Source organism: Episyrphus balteatus, chromosome 1 (assembly GCF_945859705.1).
Source record: "Episyrphus balteatus chromosome 1, idEpiBalt1.1, whole genome shotgun sequence".
Lineage (NCBI taxonomy): Eukaryota > Metazoa > Arthropoda > Insecta > Diptera > Syrphidae > Episyrphus > Episyrphus balteatus.
The window spans coordinates 53,674,821-53,691,804 of NC_079134.1; the positions used below are offsets into that span (position 1 = coordinate 53,674,821).

Here is a 16,984-nt window from a genome sequence, read left to right on the forward strand (position 1 = left end):
GTTGTATAATGGTGTTCAACTTGTTCCAGACTTTTTGGCAGTCTTTCGTAGTTTTATTTCCCACTGAGAGAATTCTCTCCCAACTTTCATTAATTTGACAGACTTCCTAATTTAGTGCACAAAAAGTCTGGAACAGACCTAATGACACATGGTGACATAGAGACATGGTGACATAGTTTCGTGGTGACAGAGTGACATGGCGACATAGCGACATGGCAAATGATGTGCCGGGCCAAGCTATCATGAGTTTCGCCCGAAGAGAATACACATTTTCCGCTAAAACTAGTTTCTTGTTCGGCAATCGGCACCAAAATTTAAGTGAGAGAAGAGCTGTCAAATACCTCGCAAATTATCTACATGAAAAAAAGTTGAAAATAAAATGAGAGGAACTCACAACAGGGGAAAGTAAAATTCAATTTTTCCGGATGGAATCTTATTCATGTGGAACTCACGACACGATAGGGCCGAATAATAAAACAAAGAATTTTTATGTATAAAAAATTGTATTCTGTACCTACTTTATTTACATTGCTTAAATTAATGATTTGCTTAAAATTATTATTTGTTTACTTTCAAATATCCCGGTATATGATTTTAATCCCTTTCCAATAACATATCCAACAATGACTTCAAATAATGAATAGATCTGATAGATTCCTCTACAATCTTATTGTTTGCCAATGTCCTCTCACGATACTGCTCTTCTAGAATAATTCCAGCTAGTTTGCTTACTCTTCGACTTAAACGACATGCTTCGGTATTTAAATCACGTTTAACCTGTTCATGCTCGGTTCGAACTTTAGCCGGATGTTGTCTCACCATATTATCATGATATTTACAAATCTCTGAAAGTTTACTTGGGTCAATTGGAAATACTCCGGAATCAGTATTCACAAGGAACATTCCATTGAAATTCGGATTCACAAGAATACTTTGCGGGGGTTCCTTAGTGCTCATCCGTAACCTTTTGCAATTCCTTGAGTCATTGGAGTCCTGGGAAGATGATGTTGAGGATGATCGACGTTTGTGAACTAAACGTTCACTGGCAATTTGTGAGAGAACATTCCGTCGCGCTTCGTCCAAGTAATTCTTTTTGATCTTACGCAACACTTTGTTACTATGTGTTTTTTGAAACTTAAACAAATTCAAGTGAATGCTCTTATTTTTATGAGTGGTTTTTGCTTTGCGTAAGACAGATCTAGATGGCAGGAACAGTTTTCGCCTTGCAACTTCAGCTTCACAGGGTTGAGTCTTTTGGGCTGCCAAGATATCGTCAATAAAATTACAGATGAGTGCCTTTTCGAAATATCCTGTTGTTGATGGTGGTATCACATTGGAATCGTTCATTATGTGGAGTTCTTGAATCTCGTTGCCCAAATTTCTTCTTTTCCGGGGTATCAGAAACCGATTTGAGTTATCCGAAATTACTAACCGACAGTATCCATGTGGATCAGAAAAATTCAAATGATCAGCGTGTGTGATATCCATTGCGTGTGTACACTTTAAAGGATGGTAAGTTTGTGATAGTTGCAACACAAATATTTTTTTCTTATATACCTACAAGTCAACCAAAAACTAATCATCATACAGGTAGGTAGAAATTAACTAATCACCTTTGGGTTAAGTATTTAGCATACAAGGTTATGTGTTATTAATTTTTGAGGATCCTAATTACTTCATAATATCATAGGCTTAGTTAAGGATGCACACAGATACAATTATGTTTTATTGCCATGGTCGTTTAGATCCTGGAATTAACTCGTCGGGACACATCATTAATCGAACTTTATGCAACAACCTATTTGAGTTAGACCTAATTGTTATTTTTATTAAAATGAGGAACAAGCTTAGGGACCATACATAACACATAGTTTTTGGAAACATAATCTATTAGTTGGTTTGAAAAATCAAATTAAAATTTGGTGGTTGATGTGTAAAAAGGGAGATTGTGCATGTGAGGATTCATATTTAATTCAAAGTTATATAATTAACTAGTTTTTTATTTATTTACTACAGTACTTTTTCTTAAATAGGGAACACGTTTTTTGAATATCGATGTGACTTGAAGAATGAATACACAACTAATTTTTTATATAACTATGAATTGAATTTGCATTTTAAATATACATGCTATGCTTATTTGTGAATAAAAATGTATGTTTTTTAAATTTTTTGCATTAAACGGGTAAAAAGCGATTTTTGAAAAAGTCTGAAAAAATGCCTTAATTACCAAGCTAAATCTCTAAAATTATAACAATTAAAAATCTGAAAAATTTTCACATGATAGCTACACTTATTAAATTTGAGTCTGTAAAGCTTTAAATTTTTTGAACGAATGGTTTGGCTGGAATTTAAAATTGATCGAACAAGGTCCAAGAAACCCCATGTTATTCCCATAAGAAACTTCAACCGCTTGGCGGCACGGGTTAGAATTAAGTTAGAGACTTGAAACATGGGGAATATTTTTTTTAGTTTATTTTCAACCATATAAGATCCTAGGAGCATAGAAATTCTTATTATTTTAAAATAACGAACACCCTATTGTGCACCTTGCAATTCACATCATGAAAAGCCACATTTTCTATTTACGAAAAAATAGCACAGATTCCACAGTTTTGGTCAAATTCAATAAAAAAATACGCCAATTTGTGCCTTAATGTATATTCTTTCAGAATATAACCTTATTTTATTTTTTTGTTTGTTTTATTTTGCAAAAAAAATTGGGTAAAGTTGAAAAAATTGGGAAAAAAATCACTTTTTCAAGATTTGTGGGATAAAAACCTACACTTAATTTGTTTAAACAATAGACTTATATACATCATTCAAAAGTTCTGGAAATCCTCTTTCCAAAAACATATAACATATTGAGAGTTATTAGAAAAATGACTGAAATATTGATAGATTACATCGTAAGGTCTGTAAAAATGGTTTTTTGTAAATAAAAAAAAAATGGAGGGTTCCAAAAATATAACAAAAATATTTGTATGCATTATTCGACCATACAAACAGCCTACACTATGTTATTTCTCGGGTGTATTTTTTTTTTATTTTGTAGCACAGTGTCATTACCTATTACAAAATAATGCTGCATTTACTTACATGCAGAAAAGTAAAGCGGGATAGATTACCTATACCTACCTGAAATCCGTACGTATCAAGGAGAGGCATTGATGAAGACGAACATGTTCGTCTTCACCATAATCTTCCTATAATCTGCATTTACGCAGATCTCTGCATTTTCATCTACTCTCTCGATACAACATCTGTGAATCTTAAATACTGTATCTCCTTTCAATGCAGATCGTATGTAAGTAAATCCATCATAAAACGATCTGGATCAATATGGATGCAGATTTATATATTCACCTCTATTTCGCTTATATTCATGTTCTATCCATATATTTCTATAGTACTATCAATCGAAGAAAATACTTTAGCGACATCTTTTGGTAGATCTGCAGTTCAATTTTCTGCATAAGGTTCAAATATAAAATAAACTAGCGATCCCAGCGGTGGCGACGCAAAACAGAAAATTCTGCTTCATGAGAGTACTATAGGAATATATATACAATGCTCTATCTCTTACTTTTCTCCATCTACTTATCAATATAGGAACTAATTTTTGGTAATTTAAAACACGGAAAAATCAAAAATTTTCAAAAAAAGGGAAAATATCAAAAAACGGTATAAATTTAACTTTTTTTTAAAAACTTTTAATTTTCTTTGGTTTATCTAAAATTTAAACGGTATGTTTTAATAATGTTGAAATAAACTCAAACGAATTTAATTTTGCTCATAATCAACCATAGTTATAAAATAGTGGCACATTTTCTAAGAAACCGTAAAAAGGCCTATTTTGATACCTTTTCTAAAATGATCTCAAATGTAAGAAAACATTTTTTTTTAACAAAGTAAACTTAATTTATTTGTAGAGAATTAAATTAAGTTTTCAAATGTATCCTTAAATTTTCTGTAAGGTGATCCGTTTTTGAGATATTGATAGTCAAAGTCAAAACTATGGTTTTTGGTTTGCAGTCTAAAAAAAATCGTAGAAGTTTTAAACAAAAAGAATCTTAAAGCCAAATAAATAGCCTTTCTAAAAATGATAATCATTTTTTCGCAAAAAAATTTCCCACTTTTTTTAGAGAAAAGTAAAAACAAAACAAATTTGGAAAATTTTGGTATTTGAATAATTCCAGATCTAGTTATTTTACCATTAGAAATAAAATATTTAGTTTTTAAATCCTAAAACTAGACGAATGTAGCTTTCACTTGCTTTTTGTTTTGTCATGATATGATCATTTTTTACTGAGATACAGCCTATCGAAAATCACAAAAAAAAAATCATAATTTTTTGGGCTAGCAAGTAAGTAGTAAGGTGCTATAATAATTCTGAAACTTTTTAGTTATTTGCTTTCTCAAAACCTTCTTTGTATTCAGTTATTAATTATAATCAGTTATATATTATTAATCAATTAATATATTATTAATCAATACAACTTTTGAAAAAATGAGTAATTTTAAAGTACGACGCATAATTTTTAGATCACGATGAGATATAAAGTTAAAATAAAAACAAAAAGATATAAATATTTCATTTTGTTAAAAATAACTAAATTTCATTAACTGTTAGGGTGACCTACCCCCTCTTCCCTAAATGCATATTTTGATACCTTCTAGACTCTTACTTCCGGGAACGAATTCTACTGTTGGAAAAAGTGTATAAATGAAACCATTTTTTTCCAAGCAGAGAACTTTTCACCTTGTTCTTGTACAAATCTACATTGCTGAATTCATGAAGAAAGTAAAATTAATAAAAACTTCATACCTACGTATGTTGTATGTATGTATTTATAAAAAAAAATAATATGAAAAATCAAAATTATTTGTTTGAGTTTCAAGTTCAAGTTTCTTTATTTATTATATTTCTAAATTTAATATATTCTACAAAATATCCATCCAATTGATTATACTGCACTTATAACTTCAGTAAGAGCTGTAATTATCTTCATGGCACACTTATGCGATCGCTTTTTTCGGACGTTCTTCGATGTAAGCCTTAAGTTAATCTTTTTTAAATGCTTGATCAAATCTATCAACTTTTTGCGGTATTCCTCTAGATGTTCAATCTCCATGGTGATCTCATCTAAAGTTGATAGATCAATACTGAACATATTCTTGTGCAGCCTCGATTGATTGATTCGAATTATATTTTCAGTAAGCTCTAATTTCGCACTACACCATGTGATTAACTCCCGATCTTTCTGCTGCATTTGTTGTCGATATAAATAAAGATTTAGGTCGTAATTTATATTGGCATTAGAAGATAAATATGAATCCGTTGAAACTTCTGGTAAAATTTCTTCCAAGGATGGTGCTTCGTATAAATCTTTGTGATGTGCAAATTTCTTTCCAATACAACTTCCCATTTTGTTGCAGATTGATAATTTTTGGCTGATCATTTATTTGAACTCAAAAAAAAATTTGCTGAAGAGATGATCTTAACTCTTCGAATATTTACTTGAAACTAATTGATAAAAAATTATTTTGCAAATATTTATACATGCATAAAGCAATTTAGGCCCATTTGCTGAAACGGAACTTAAATCTTTATGTGAAACATAAACCCTAAAGTTCTACATAATCGTTTGCACGAACTTTAACTCGTATCATAAATTCTTCTAAGTATAACATAACTTAGGGGCAAGAAATAGTAGAACATAAGGGTTTTATGATCTACATAAGAAATTTTTATTGAGCAAAAAGCCATAACATCCCTTAAAAATGATGTTGTCTATAAAATTTACATCAGTAATTAATTAAAGAATGGTCAACTCACTTTTATACGTTAACCATGGTCGCATAAATGTTTACAGAAGTATTTGTCATTTTTTTGTATATATTTGTCAATTTTCTGTCACTTAATTGTGACACACAAACACATTTGTAAAAAATTTCCATCACATGAATAATTAATTTATCAAATCAAACACACATTTTTTATCAGTTTCACTATATTTAATTAATTTTTGCAATAAAAAAATACAAAATAACAAAATTATTAAAAAATTTCAGCTTAATTGCTCAAAAAAAAATAAAATTAACTGACGTTTGTATCGATTTGACATTCGAATTTGAAGTTCTCAGCGATTTCTCGCATGAAAGTAAAACATTGCTAGGTTAAACATAAATTTTTTTTAACAACTTAGAATAAACTAAGTAAAACACAAGGACTATGTTCGACCTAGCTGTGAATCAATTTTATGATCCGTATGAGCAAATGGGCCTTAGTGAGGATTCGTATTCCTACAAAGTAATTAAAGAAAAGGACATGGGTATTCATTATATGAGTAGGTATATGAGTCATTCAAGAATTTTCTAAACTAGCAACCATATGTTTGCCTCATGATCATTTTTATGACCACCGTTTTCAAATTTTATGCGTTTAAACTATGTACCTGCTTTTAAGTACAGACTCGTACATATACGACAAATCGCTGGATGATTATTATAGAAAATACCCGCAGACAACCCTACAATTCTTCGCCAGCGATATGATGAATGTAGGATTTCATCATGAAATTGATAAATTAAAATTTGAAAGTATTTTTATTTTTGTTTGGTAAAATATAGGTATTGATTTAAAGACATTCGATGAAAAATTTATAAACTAACCAAAATTCTCATCGCTTGAAATTCAAATTGCTAAGAACTATTGTAATTGAATGAAAATTTGATGAACATTTTAAATAACATTTTTATTATTATTATTATTTTGAGAGATTTTATCGATAGTTTTTTTTAAACAGTGTAATTGTTTAAAAATGTAAAGAAGGACCTTATTGGCCCAATAAAATTTATTAGGTCTATAATAAGCAATTTTGAGTTTTAAGAATTACGAGGCGAATCTCGTAGTTTTCAAATCGGAATACCACGATATGAGTTTTTGCGAAACCTTTCGAGCTTCGTCGAGGAGTCTTGGCTGGTACAGTGGTGATAGTTTCATTGTTCGCTCCACTAACCCCTCCTACCTAGGTATAGATTGTTATTTCTACTTGCTACCCGCCATTTTTGTTTTGTTTTGTTTGTTTGTTAGATTGTTTGTTGGTTTTTTGTTTAAAGAATTTATTGAAGGTCCTACGAGTAGAAAGCGTTTCAAAAAACACCATCACTCAAATAAGCAACCCCGAATCTATGGTGTAGTTGGATTTCTGAGGATTGTACTATTAAGAAGTTTGAACCACTCAACCTAACCTTGGCTGACCCCACCTAGACATCGTACAAAGCATAAACTGTGGTGGTCATTGTTAGATAGAGGATTTTTGCCAGATGTATAAGTAAAAACCAAAACGGAAAATAATTTTATTTTTAAATCAAATGAATAAATTAATTGACACATTATTGCAGGCGGATAAAATGTATAAAAAATATATTTGACCTAAAAATATAAAAATAAATTCAAACAATTCAGTTCCTTTGAAAATTTTATTTTACATTTCATCAATTAGTTTTGAGTGAATTCCCATCAGACCCTGTAAATGAAAACAGAAAGGAAATAATTTTAGTTCATATTTATAATTAACCAAAACAAAATATTAAAGATTATTAGAACAAATTTTATTTCTGTAACATAAAAAACAAACAACATACAAACCCAAATGACAGCAAATCGTTGAATGAATCTTATAAATGCAATAATTTTGTTTATTTCTTTCTTTTTTATAAATATTTCTGGAAATCCTGAAGTTTAGTCAATCATCTTATCGTGAACTCCAATAAATAATCCCTATACGAAGATAAAACATTTACTTTCACGATTTTTGTAAAGAAATCTCAGAAGTATTTACAGAAAATTCTTTTATTTCTTTAAACCAATAAATAGAAATAAGAATGGGATGGATATAAAAGTACTAATTTAAAATTGGTTTCATTCAAAGAAGTTAGGTTCTAATTTTTGAAAATTGTTATTAATAAATATGGGGAAAAAATTTACAATGTGTGGTGCATAAATACATACACATAATATTGCATATATTAAATTACATATTCGAACCATCACCGTTAGTAATTTAAAAAAAAAATTTAAAAAAAATATATTTATTTATATTGAACTATACAATTGTTTTGACCTTCTATTCCTATATGTTTCTTAGCCCAGTTCAAAGCAAAGTCTGAAATTCATTTACACAAATAAAATATAACCTCTTCATAAGTATTTTATTCCCTGTCTAGTTATTCTAGAATGTGTCCAGAAGATTGTAATTGACTTCGAAGAGACATTCTCATTAGTTGTTCGATAAAGAACTATGCATTATCTTATATCATAAGATAAATGCAGTCACAGCGTTTCTTTAAGAAGGCTTCAAGAAAGAAAGCCTGAAGATTTTCAAAAGGGTTCCAAAATTTGTTATTTGTTGAAATCAATATATGGCCTTAAGCAAACAAGTCGTATTCAAATTCAGAAAAAAGATTTTTTAATTTTACAAGAGAATATAGTCCGGGTGACGCCCGGAACGAAACGTTTGGTACACTGAAGGATATATAAGTACGGAGAATACAAAAAAGCTGCCAATTTTTTAGATCATGAATTAAGGTATGTATGTATAACTGTTCATCAATCAAAAATTTTTAAAATTGTCAAATTAGTTAAACACACTTTAAGATCTCTTATTTACAACGCTATTTCATGTTTTTTTTGATTTAGCACAATTTTGACAACTGTCCTATCTATTTTTCATTAAAAATTTAGGAACCGACTACGTTGAACCAAAATATACTTTACTAATAGATTTTTTATAGTCTTAATTCAAATCCGAGGTAAAAAAAACTATTATGTCACGTTTTTGAGATATAAGAATTTCAAGGTGAATTTTTATCTTCAAAACGTGACGTCATAGATTTTTTTACATCGGATTTAAATTAAGAATATTAAAAACAGCTTGTTTTAATAGACCAAGAGCTGGCTGCAGATATCTTGCGCCGATTCTCGTGACTGATTTATATTAATATTAATAGAAGGCTTATTTGAAGTGATAACAAACGTGTAACTTATTGCCCTTTTTCTCAGAATCGGAGGCGGTACAAGCGGGCAGACTTACATGATTGTTATCACTATAAATTTAAGATTAAAAGAAATGAACATGCAGTTTTTATATCACTTGACCCGCAATTTGTACCACCACCAATATGGGTAGATCTTAAGATATAAGCTTTTTTAACTTATGTTTGAAATGCAGCGCTTTAAGGCTGCCGCATTTTTTATTTTTAAATAGGAACTTATTTAACTTTTAAACTGTGTGCGTTCTCACATTTTTCTTATACCACTCCACTCCCAAAATTTTCCAAGTCTTAAACTAATCGAATTTTGAATGTTAAAAATATAGCCCCCAAAGCACCGATTCAGTAAAATTTTAAACTATTCCAATCTAGTACACCAAATCTTTTTGTGTAACGTACCTTAAAATATTTTACGGTTTTAACACGTAATTCTAGTGTGGCATCTTCATCACAAACCATCAAAGTATTCTCATGTTGTTGGAAGGCACTGACCGTCCACATATGATTGACTCCTTCTTCTATGGCTTTATACAAAGCAAATGCCTTATGTGCTCCAGTCACAAGTATCATAACTTCTTTTGAATCCATCACAGTGCCAACGCCAACAGTTAAAGCTTGTTTGGGAACCAAACTCATATCGTTATCAAAAAATCTAGCATTTGCCTCCAATGTATCTTGAGCAAGTGTTTTTACTCGAGTTCTTGATACCAAAGACGATCCGGGTTCGTTGAATGCAATATGGCCATCAGGACCAATACCACCAATAAATAGTTCAACGCCACCAGCTTTTTTAATTTCATCTTCGAATGCATTGCATTCAGCCACAAGATCAGGTGCATTGCCATTGAGAATATGAACATTTGCTGGATCGATATCTATGTGTTTAAAAAAGTTATCCCACATAAAGTAATGATAGCTTTCGTGGTGATCACGAGGAAGACCTGAAATAAATTTGTATGTTTTGAACTGAATAATTTAAAAATGAGTTATAATAGTCGGCACAAAGCAAAAATCTTGAATCTGCATTTTTGGACATTTACGCTTTAATGCAACATTTAACTTGTTATCAGTCCCTCTCTTCACTGCATCGACCCCAGGGCCTTATTTTACTTGCTACAAGCACCAATTTGTAACTTGTAGATCACAAGTACAAATTTGTACAATGCAATTCTGTTTCACAAAGTACAAATATGTAATTCACAAATTTGTGATTATTGAAAAAAAACTAAAACTAACTTTTGAAAGTTTGTACAATAACCGTTTCACCAACTATATTTTTTTTCTTGTAAACAACAAGATTTACTACAAGATAAAGCTCGTTAAAGTCTTAGCGGTGACCGTCGAGTAACTTAACTCATAAGGATAGAGTTTAAAATTGGTTTCAAATGAAAGATATGTTGATATAAAACATGACAAAATAGGATTGCCACTTTAAAAGCTTGAGCTCCTATGTGGCAACCCTATTTTAAACAATAAATTGTCAAATAACTAATACTTTGATATCTTTGTAGTTTGATCAATAAGCAAATTTTTTAAATGCCAAACAAAATTCTTAAGTGAGGAAAATTAATAAGATAATAAAAGGAATGATGGACTGCAAATATGCCAACCTTATTCAAATGAGAAATAAAAACACTATAAAAGCATCATTGCTCAAAAGAGAACGAATTTTTACACACCGGCCGGTTGCATATAAGGAAAATGTTTCAGGACAAAATGTTCACATATGTAGGTATTTTGTGATGTTTTCATTTGATTTGAAACTCAAATGCTATACCAATTTTTAATGCATTTGTTTTTCATTCCAAATTGAAACAAAAGTGTTTGTTACAAATAAGTAAATGTGTAAAAAAAATATTTATTGCAACTAAAAATATTTTGCATTAAAAAAAATGATATCGCAAATAAAAAATTTTCTGCATTGCTATTTGCAATACAAATTTTATTTTCAATGCAAAAATTTTTCAGTTGCAATACAATTTTTTCTTAATGCAAATTTCTTTTATTTCCAATAAATATTTTTTTAATGCAAATATTTTTCACTTGCCACACAATTTTTTAATAATAATGCATTTAATCACTCTAAATATGGTTTTTACAAGTTTGTATCAAAAATGACATACGTCTTGATTCTTGTAGAAAATTTTCACAAATAAATAGAAACTTGTAATTTTGTTAGGTGAAACAGAAACCCGCAAAAAAACTTGAAAGCTCACAAATTTGTTACTTGTAAAATACAAGTTTCGGTGAAACAGAAAAAAAAACACAATTTTTTAATAATAATGCATTTAATCACTCTAAATATGGTTTTTACAAGTTTGTATCAAAAATGACATACGTCTTGATTCTTGTAGAAAATTTTCACAAATAAATAGAAACTTGTAATTTTGTTAGGTGAAACAGAAACCCGCAAAAAAACTTGAAAGCTCACAAATTTGTTACTTGTAAAATACAAGTTTCGGTGAAACAGAAAAAAAAACACAATTTTTTAATAATAATGCATTTAATCACTCTAAATATGGTTTTTACAAGTTTGTATCAAAAATGACATACGTCTTGATTCTTGTAGAAAATTTTCACAAATAAATAGAAACTTGTAATTTTGTTAGGTGAAACAGAAACCTGCAAAAAAACTTGAAAGCTCACAAATTTGTTACTTGTAAAATACAAGTTTCGGTGAAACAGAAAAAAAAACACAATTTTTTAATAATAATGCATTTAATCACTCTAAATATGGTTTTTACAAGTTTGTATCAAAAATGACATACGTCTTGATTCTTGTAGAAAATTTTCACAAATAAATAGAAACTTGTAATTTTGTTAGGTGAAACAGAAACCTGCAAAAAAACTTGAAAGCTCACAAATTTGTTACTTGTAAAATACAAGTTTCGGTGAAACAGAAAAAAAAACACAATTTTTTAATAATAATGCATTTAATCACTCTAAATATGGTTTTTACAAGTTTGTATCAAAAATGACATACGTCTTGATTCTTGTAGAAAATTTTCACAAATAAATAGAAACTTGTAATTTTGTTAGGTGAAACAGAAACCTGCAAAAAAACTTGAAAGCTCACAAATTTGTTACTTGTAAAATACAAGTTTCGGTGAAACAGAAAAAAAAACACAATTTTTTAATAATAATGCATTTAATCACTCTAAATATGGTTTTTACAAGTTTGTAACAAAAATGACATACGTCTTGATTCTTGTAGAAAATTTTCAAAAATAAATAGAAACTTGTAATTTTGTTAGGTGAAACAGAAACCCGCAAAAAAACTTGAAAGCTCACAAATTTGTTACTTGTAAAATACAAGTTTCGGTGAAACAGAAAATTTATTTTTTCACAAATTTAAAATTGTAGATTAGAAGTATAATTTTGTGATCACAAGAAAGTGGTGAAACAAAATTATCGATTTTTTCACTTTACTTAAACGTTTTAAAAATTCCTTTCGTTTAATTGATTTTCTTTTTTTAACAGTTGTTGGTTTAAATCTATATAAATCATTCTGAAACGTTCTGAAAAGGTACAAAACTTGAATAATATGAAAAAATTACCTCATAAAAAAGTCGGATTTCTTAAGAAAAAAAAAATTATCTCGGTTATTTATGGAATATTCCCAACAATGTTGTTCCATTTTGAAAAGAGAATTGAACACACCAACTTTTAAGGCAACTTGCCGAATTATCGTAGTTCATTTTTTTTACACTACGGCTCATTGAATTAGAGTCATGTAAATTTTTTTAGTACTAAGTTGGGTAAAAAAGTAATATTTTCTTTAAAACTGATGTAGCTGAGTTAAAATTTTTGAATGCATTTGATAGCAGGGTTATTCAAGGTTCCGTAACAAAAGAAAAAAATGAGAAAACTTAAGATTTGTAGTCACGGCACATGAAAAACCGTCACAGGGTGACCATTTTTTCGACTTTTTTTCAAATGCCCATAACTCCCAAAATATATGGCTGCGATTTTTTATATTATTTTTCTGATAACTGTCACCACCTACCCTATCTACCGTTTTCGTTTCGACGTTAACTTTTGGGACACCCTGTATATAAAATGGAAAAATATTTTAAAAGAATACGTGATCGTGTTTTTGGATGTTTTATGGATATTTTATGTTCGATTTAACCGAACCTTTTTTTAAATGCAATTTCATTATATAAAAAAATTGCATGAAAATATTTTTTTTTGCAAATGAAGGAATTGTGCATAAAAAAATGGTAATTTAAATTAATTTAATCCAAAATATTTTTTTTTTGTATTGGTTTTTCATTTTATCTAGGTACATTTTTTAAAAATGGAAGATATATAAATCTGAAAATTTGGTTGAGTAAACATGAACAAATTAATTAAACACTAATACTTGATTCTAAATATTGCGGGGCGAAACGACAACGAGCGTTGCGTTTTTCCCAAATTTTTTCTTTAAAAAGAAACATTTTAAAATAGTTAGGCAATTCAAAATACGCGATGTTTTAGACAAATTTAAGTAATCAACTTTTATTCTACTAATGTAAGCAAGAAAATTCTCATTTTCAACTTGGAAAACGAACCTAGCCGGATTGTGACCCAGGCTAACACGTTTATTTAATTTAATTTAATAATTTTACACATACACATAAGGTCTTTTTGGGTACTGTCTAAAACAGAAATCTACTTTTTTCAACATTTTTAACTTAATTCCTGTTTCTGTTCTAGAAATTTGTAGTTTAAAAGAATCCAAATATTTTTGAAGATTCTCAAACTGTGATGTGGCAAAAAATTTTGATGAGACCATAGTGATGGATTTACGTGAAACAAAAAACGGACAAACACGTTAACGAATATCGTTTGGTCAATTTTATTAATGCAAAAATTACGGAACGACCCCCCAATTTTAACCTCAAAACATCTCAAAACGAAAAACAAAATCGATAACAACAAAGAATTCTTTTTACCCTAGTTAAATATTAAAACAAAACCACATCTCAGCCTTTACTCATGAAATAAAATGTCCAGGCCGGAATTTGATTTGATTTGATGCTTACTGTTATTCAACTCAGAACTCTATGACAATGGTATAAAGGAAATTTTTCTATCGAAATTAAAGATTCTTTTTTATAAGATCTGTTTTAGTTAAAATCTTGATTTTTTTTTAATTTTTACTAATTTCCCGATTTTCCCCGATTTTGTATGTGGTAATCTCCCGATTTCAAAAAATATTTTATGGCAACACTGCTTCTATCTATTGCTAAGTAGCCTAAACTATTAATTTTCGTTGCACGAGTTTCCATAAGTTGGCATGAGTTTCCAAAATTTTCAAGCCGTTTTTTCTCAAAACTAAAATTTTTGCAGATTCGTGGTTTTGGCATTGCACCTACGATATGTTCTTACCAACATACTCATCCATATTGAATGTCTTTACATATTTAAAAGAAACTTTTCCAGCTTTATGAAACTCAATTAGTTTTTTATACATTCCCAAAGGTGTACTTCCAGTTGGAAGTCCTAATACAAAGTACCTATTCAAACAAGAATTATTTATTTACAGAGAATGAGAATGCATGCTCAACTGTTACTTACTTATGTGGTCCTGGATGGAATTCATTGATCCTTTTCATCACATATTTGGCCGCCCAATCGCCAACTGCATTCGATGTCTCCAAAATTACCAACTTCATGTTATGTCACAGTCACAGCAGTCTGATGCTAACTACGAAAATAAATTAAATAGATTGATAAAGTGGCTATTATAGTGGCTTTGAAGATAAGAATTTTTTTCTTAAATCATCGTACTAATCATTCGCTAGCGAATAAGTTAATTTCATGGACTGGTTCTCAAGATTATTATATTTTTTTTATCCTGGAATATTTGATATACCAAATGCATTTTGATATGTATTTATGAAGCGACCTTCTAGAATTTATTGAAAGAATTCTCAATAAGAAACATTTAGTAGGTAGAATGTAGTTTGTAATGAATGTGTTTTTAATGTGATTTATCGTTATTTAATATGGTAATTATATATCTAATTAATGATTACCTTTTTTTTGCTAAAGTACTATTCTATAGTATTGTTTATTATCGTCGAGTTATGAATGTAGTATAGGTAGGCTTATCACATTAAAACACAGCTCTTTGTGAATTGATATCAAAAAGAAAGTAAAATATTAAGCTATCTGCAAAGTATTATATGAATACTTAATAGGTTGACAAAATGATAAGAAAATATTTATAATAAAATGGAATTTAAATGGGTAACGTAAATGATTATCAAAACTGGAACAAGTGGTGGTAAAAGTTAAATCTATCTATTTTGTATTTTGACCACAAAAACTAGGTCAACAAACTTTAAAATCACCAATCAGATAGATAATACAGATTTCAGATGGGTGTTTTCTTATGACACAAAGTTGAAAGCTGTCACTTTTTGATAAGAATACAGTAGAGGTTTTATAAATGAGACAAAAAATTTTAATTATTGGCTGTGTTCCTTTGGGCTCAGCAAAGTACTTTTTATAGCGTTTTCGTTTGGGAATTCTTAGAAGCGTCCGGAACTGTCCGATCCGGAATGCCAAACGATCAGAGTTGGATACTTTTTTTTGATTCTGAAGTTTGGGTTTCTTTGTATTTGTGAAACATCAAATGTGAACGTCTGATGAAAGTTTTGTTTTGTTTATTTTTTTTATTATGATTAAGTTATCTATTTTTGTTTTGTTTTCTTCACATTATTTTAATATAGTTTAAAGTTTGTGCATAGTTAAAAATCTTAAAATTGAGAAATGAACAACAAAGAATGACATTTCATTACTTTGACGCCTTAAGTGTGAACATGTGTGCGCGATTCTGGTTTTGATTCTGCCTCAAAATTCGGAATCGATTTTCTCTTCTTTTCAGAATTAGAACTGTCATTGAGTGCCAAACGATCAGTTTCAGAATCGTTCGGGAGAATTCCGGACAGTCCCGGACGACCAAACGAAAACGCTATTAGTATTTACTTCTGAATCCATTCAAAGACATTTTTTCTACAGAAGAAATGGAGTTGAATACAACCAGAAGTACTTAGCAGTAGATACTTAAGCCCAAAGGAACACAGCTATTAACAATAAGTAGTTCTGTAGTTTAGATTATTATAATTGTACAAATCTTGAAAAATCTTGAACGAAAAATTTTCCAGTGAAGATATTGGACAGGTTCAGAAAAGTTTGGGACTTCATTTTTTGTTTGCTTTGATGCGATTGTTTTGCAAAATAAAAAATTTAATTAAATAAACTCTTGAAAAGTTCCACAAAATAAATGAACATTCCCACTATCATAAACCTCTACCTCTTTAAGCCTAGTACTCAGATCGCGCTAAAATTTATCTTTCATACAAATTTCCCCCAAAGATAAATTTTAAGCGAGGATTTTTAGCCAGGTAGTACGCAGTTCACGCGCTAAATTCGAATTCTCATCTACTACTTTTGCAAAAAGTCTTCACTCAATTTAGCTCGTGAAATAATGCTCAGCGCATTTTTTCACAGATAAATTTAGACATTTTTGTGGTTGTTGTTGTTGCTGCAAGGAATAAGAGGCAAAAAAAACCTTGGAAAGAGGAATAAAACAAAATGAGAGCGTAAAAAAGGTATTCTGCAGGTAAAAAAAATATGTAATGTAATATTGAATGTAAGCTGGTATAAGTAAATGAAACTGTGATTCAGCCGTTATTTTTAAATTTAAATTTATCTTGACTTTTAGCGAACGCGTGTCGAGATAAAATTTATTTTAGCCCGATCTGCGTACTGGGCTTTATCATCTTCATAGTCGTCAAGTGATGAAAATGATATTAGCCCTGTTCCATTGGAGGTGGTAGTTTACTATACTAGTAGATGTTTTGGTTAATCTAGTACTATTCTACTCATGCTCTTCTTCCCGAGTAGATACGATTTGTATTGAATTCGTTGA

The 16,984-nt window shown here is 29.6% G+C and overlaps 3 protein-coding genes across 5 annotated transcripts; all 3 read right to left on the minus strand.

The window, feature by feature from the left end:
• Positions 1–240: 240 nt before the first annotated feature.
• On the minus strand, positions 241–1,939 carry LOC129920891 (uncharacterized). The gene has a single exon (XM_056002387.1). The coding sequence runs from the start codon at positions 1,486–1,488 to the stop codon at positions 595–597; it is 894 nt and encodes a 297-aa protein (XP_055858362.1). The 5' UTR covers positions 1,489–1,939; the 3' UTR covers positions 241–594.
• Positions 1,940–4,582: 2,643 nt separating this feature from the next.
• On the minus strand, positions 4,583–5,575 carry LOC129920893 (uncharacterized). Its single transcript, XM_056002389.1, has one exon. The coding sequence runs from the start codon at positions 5,460–5,462 to the stop codon at positions 4,968–4,970; it is 495 nt and encodes a 164-aa protein (XP_055858364.1). The 5' UTR covers positions 5,463–5,575; the 3' UTR covers positions 4,583–4,967.
• Positions 5,576–7,332: 1,757 nt separating this feature from the next.
• LOC129920892 (glucosamine-6-phosphate isomerase) lies at positions 7,333–14,743 on the minus strand. 3 transcript variants are annotated; one of them, XR_008773409.1, is made up of 5 exons: positions 14,623–14,743; positions 14,434–14,561; positions 9,457–9,998; positions 7,655–7,786; positions 7,333–7,532 (listed from the first exon to the last, which is right to left on the minus strand). XR_008773409.1 is itself a non-coding variant. In XM_056002388.1 (4 exons), exons 1-4 carry the CDS (start codon positions 14,718–14,720, stop codon positions 7,491–7,493), a joined length of 810 nt encoding a protein of 269 aa, XP_055858363.1. In that variant the 5' UTR covers positions 14,721–14,743; the 3' UTR covers positions 7,333–7,490. The 3 variants fall into 3 exon arrangements, 1 of the variants encoding a protein (XP_055858363.1); XR_008773410.1 differs by having other exon boundaries at positions 7,651–7,786; XM_056002388.1 differs by lacking the exon at positions 7,655–7,786.
• Positions 14,744–16,984: the final 2,241 nt, after the last annotated feature.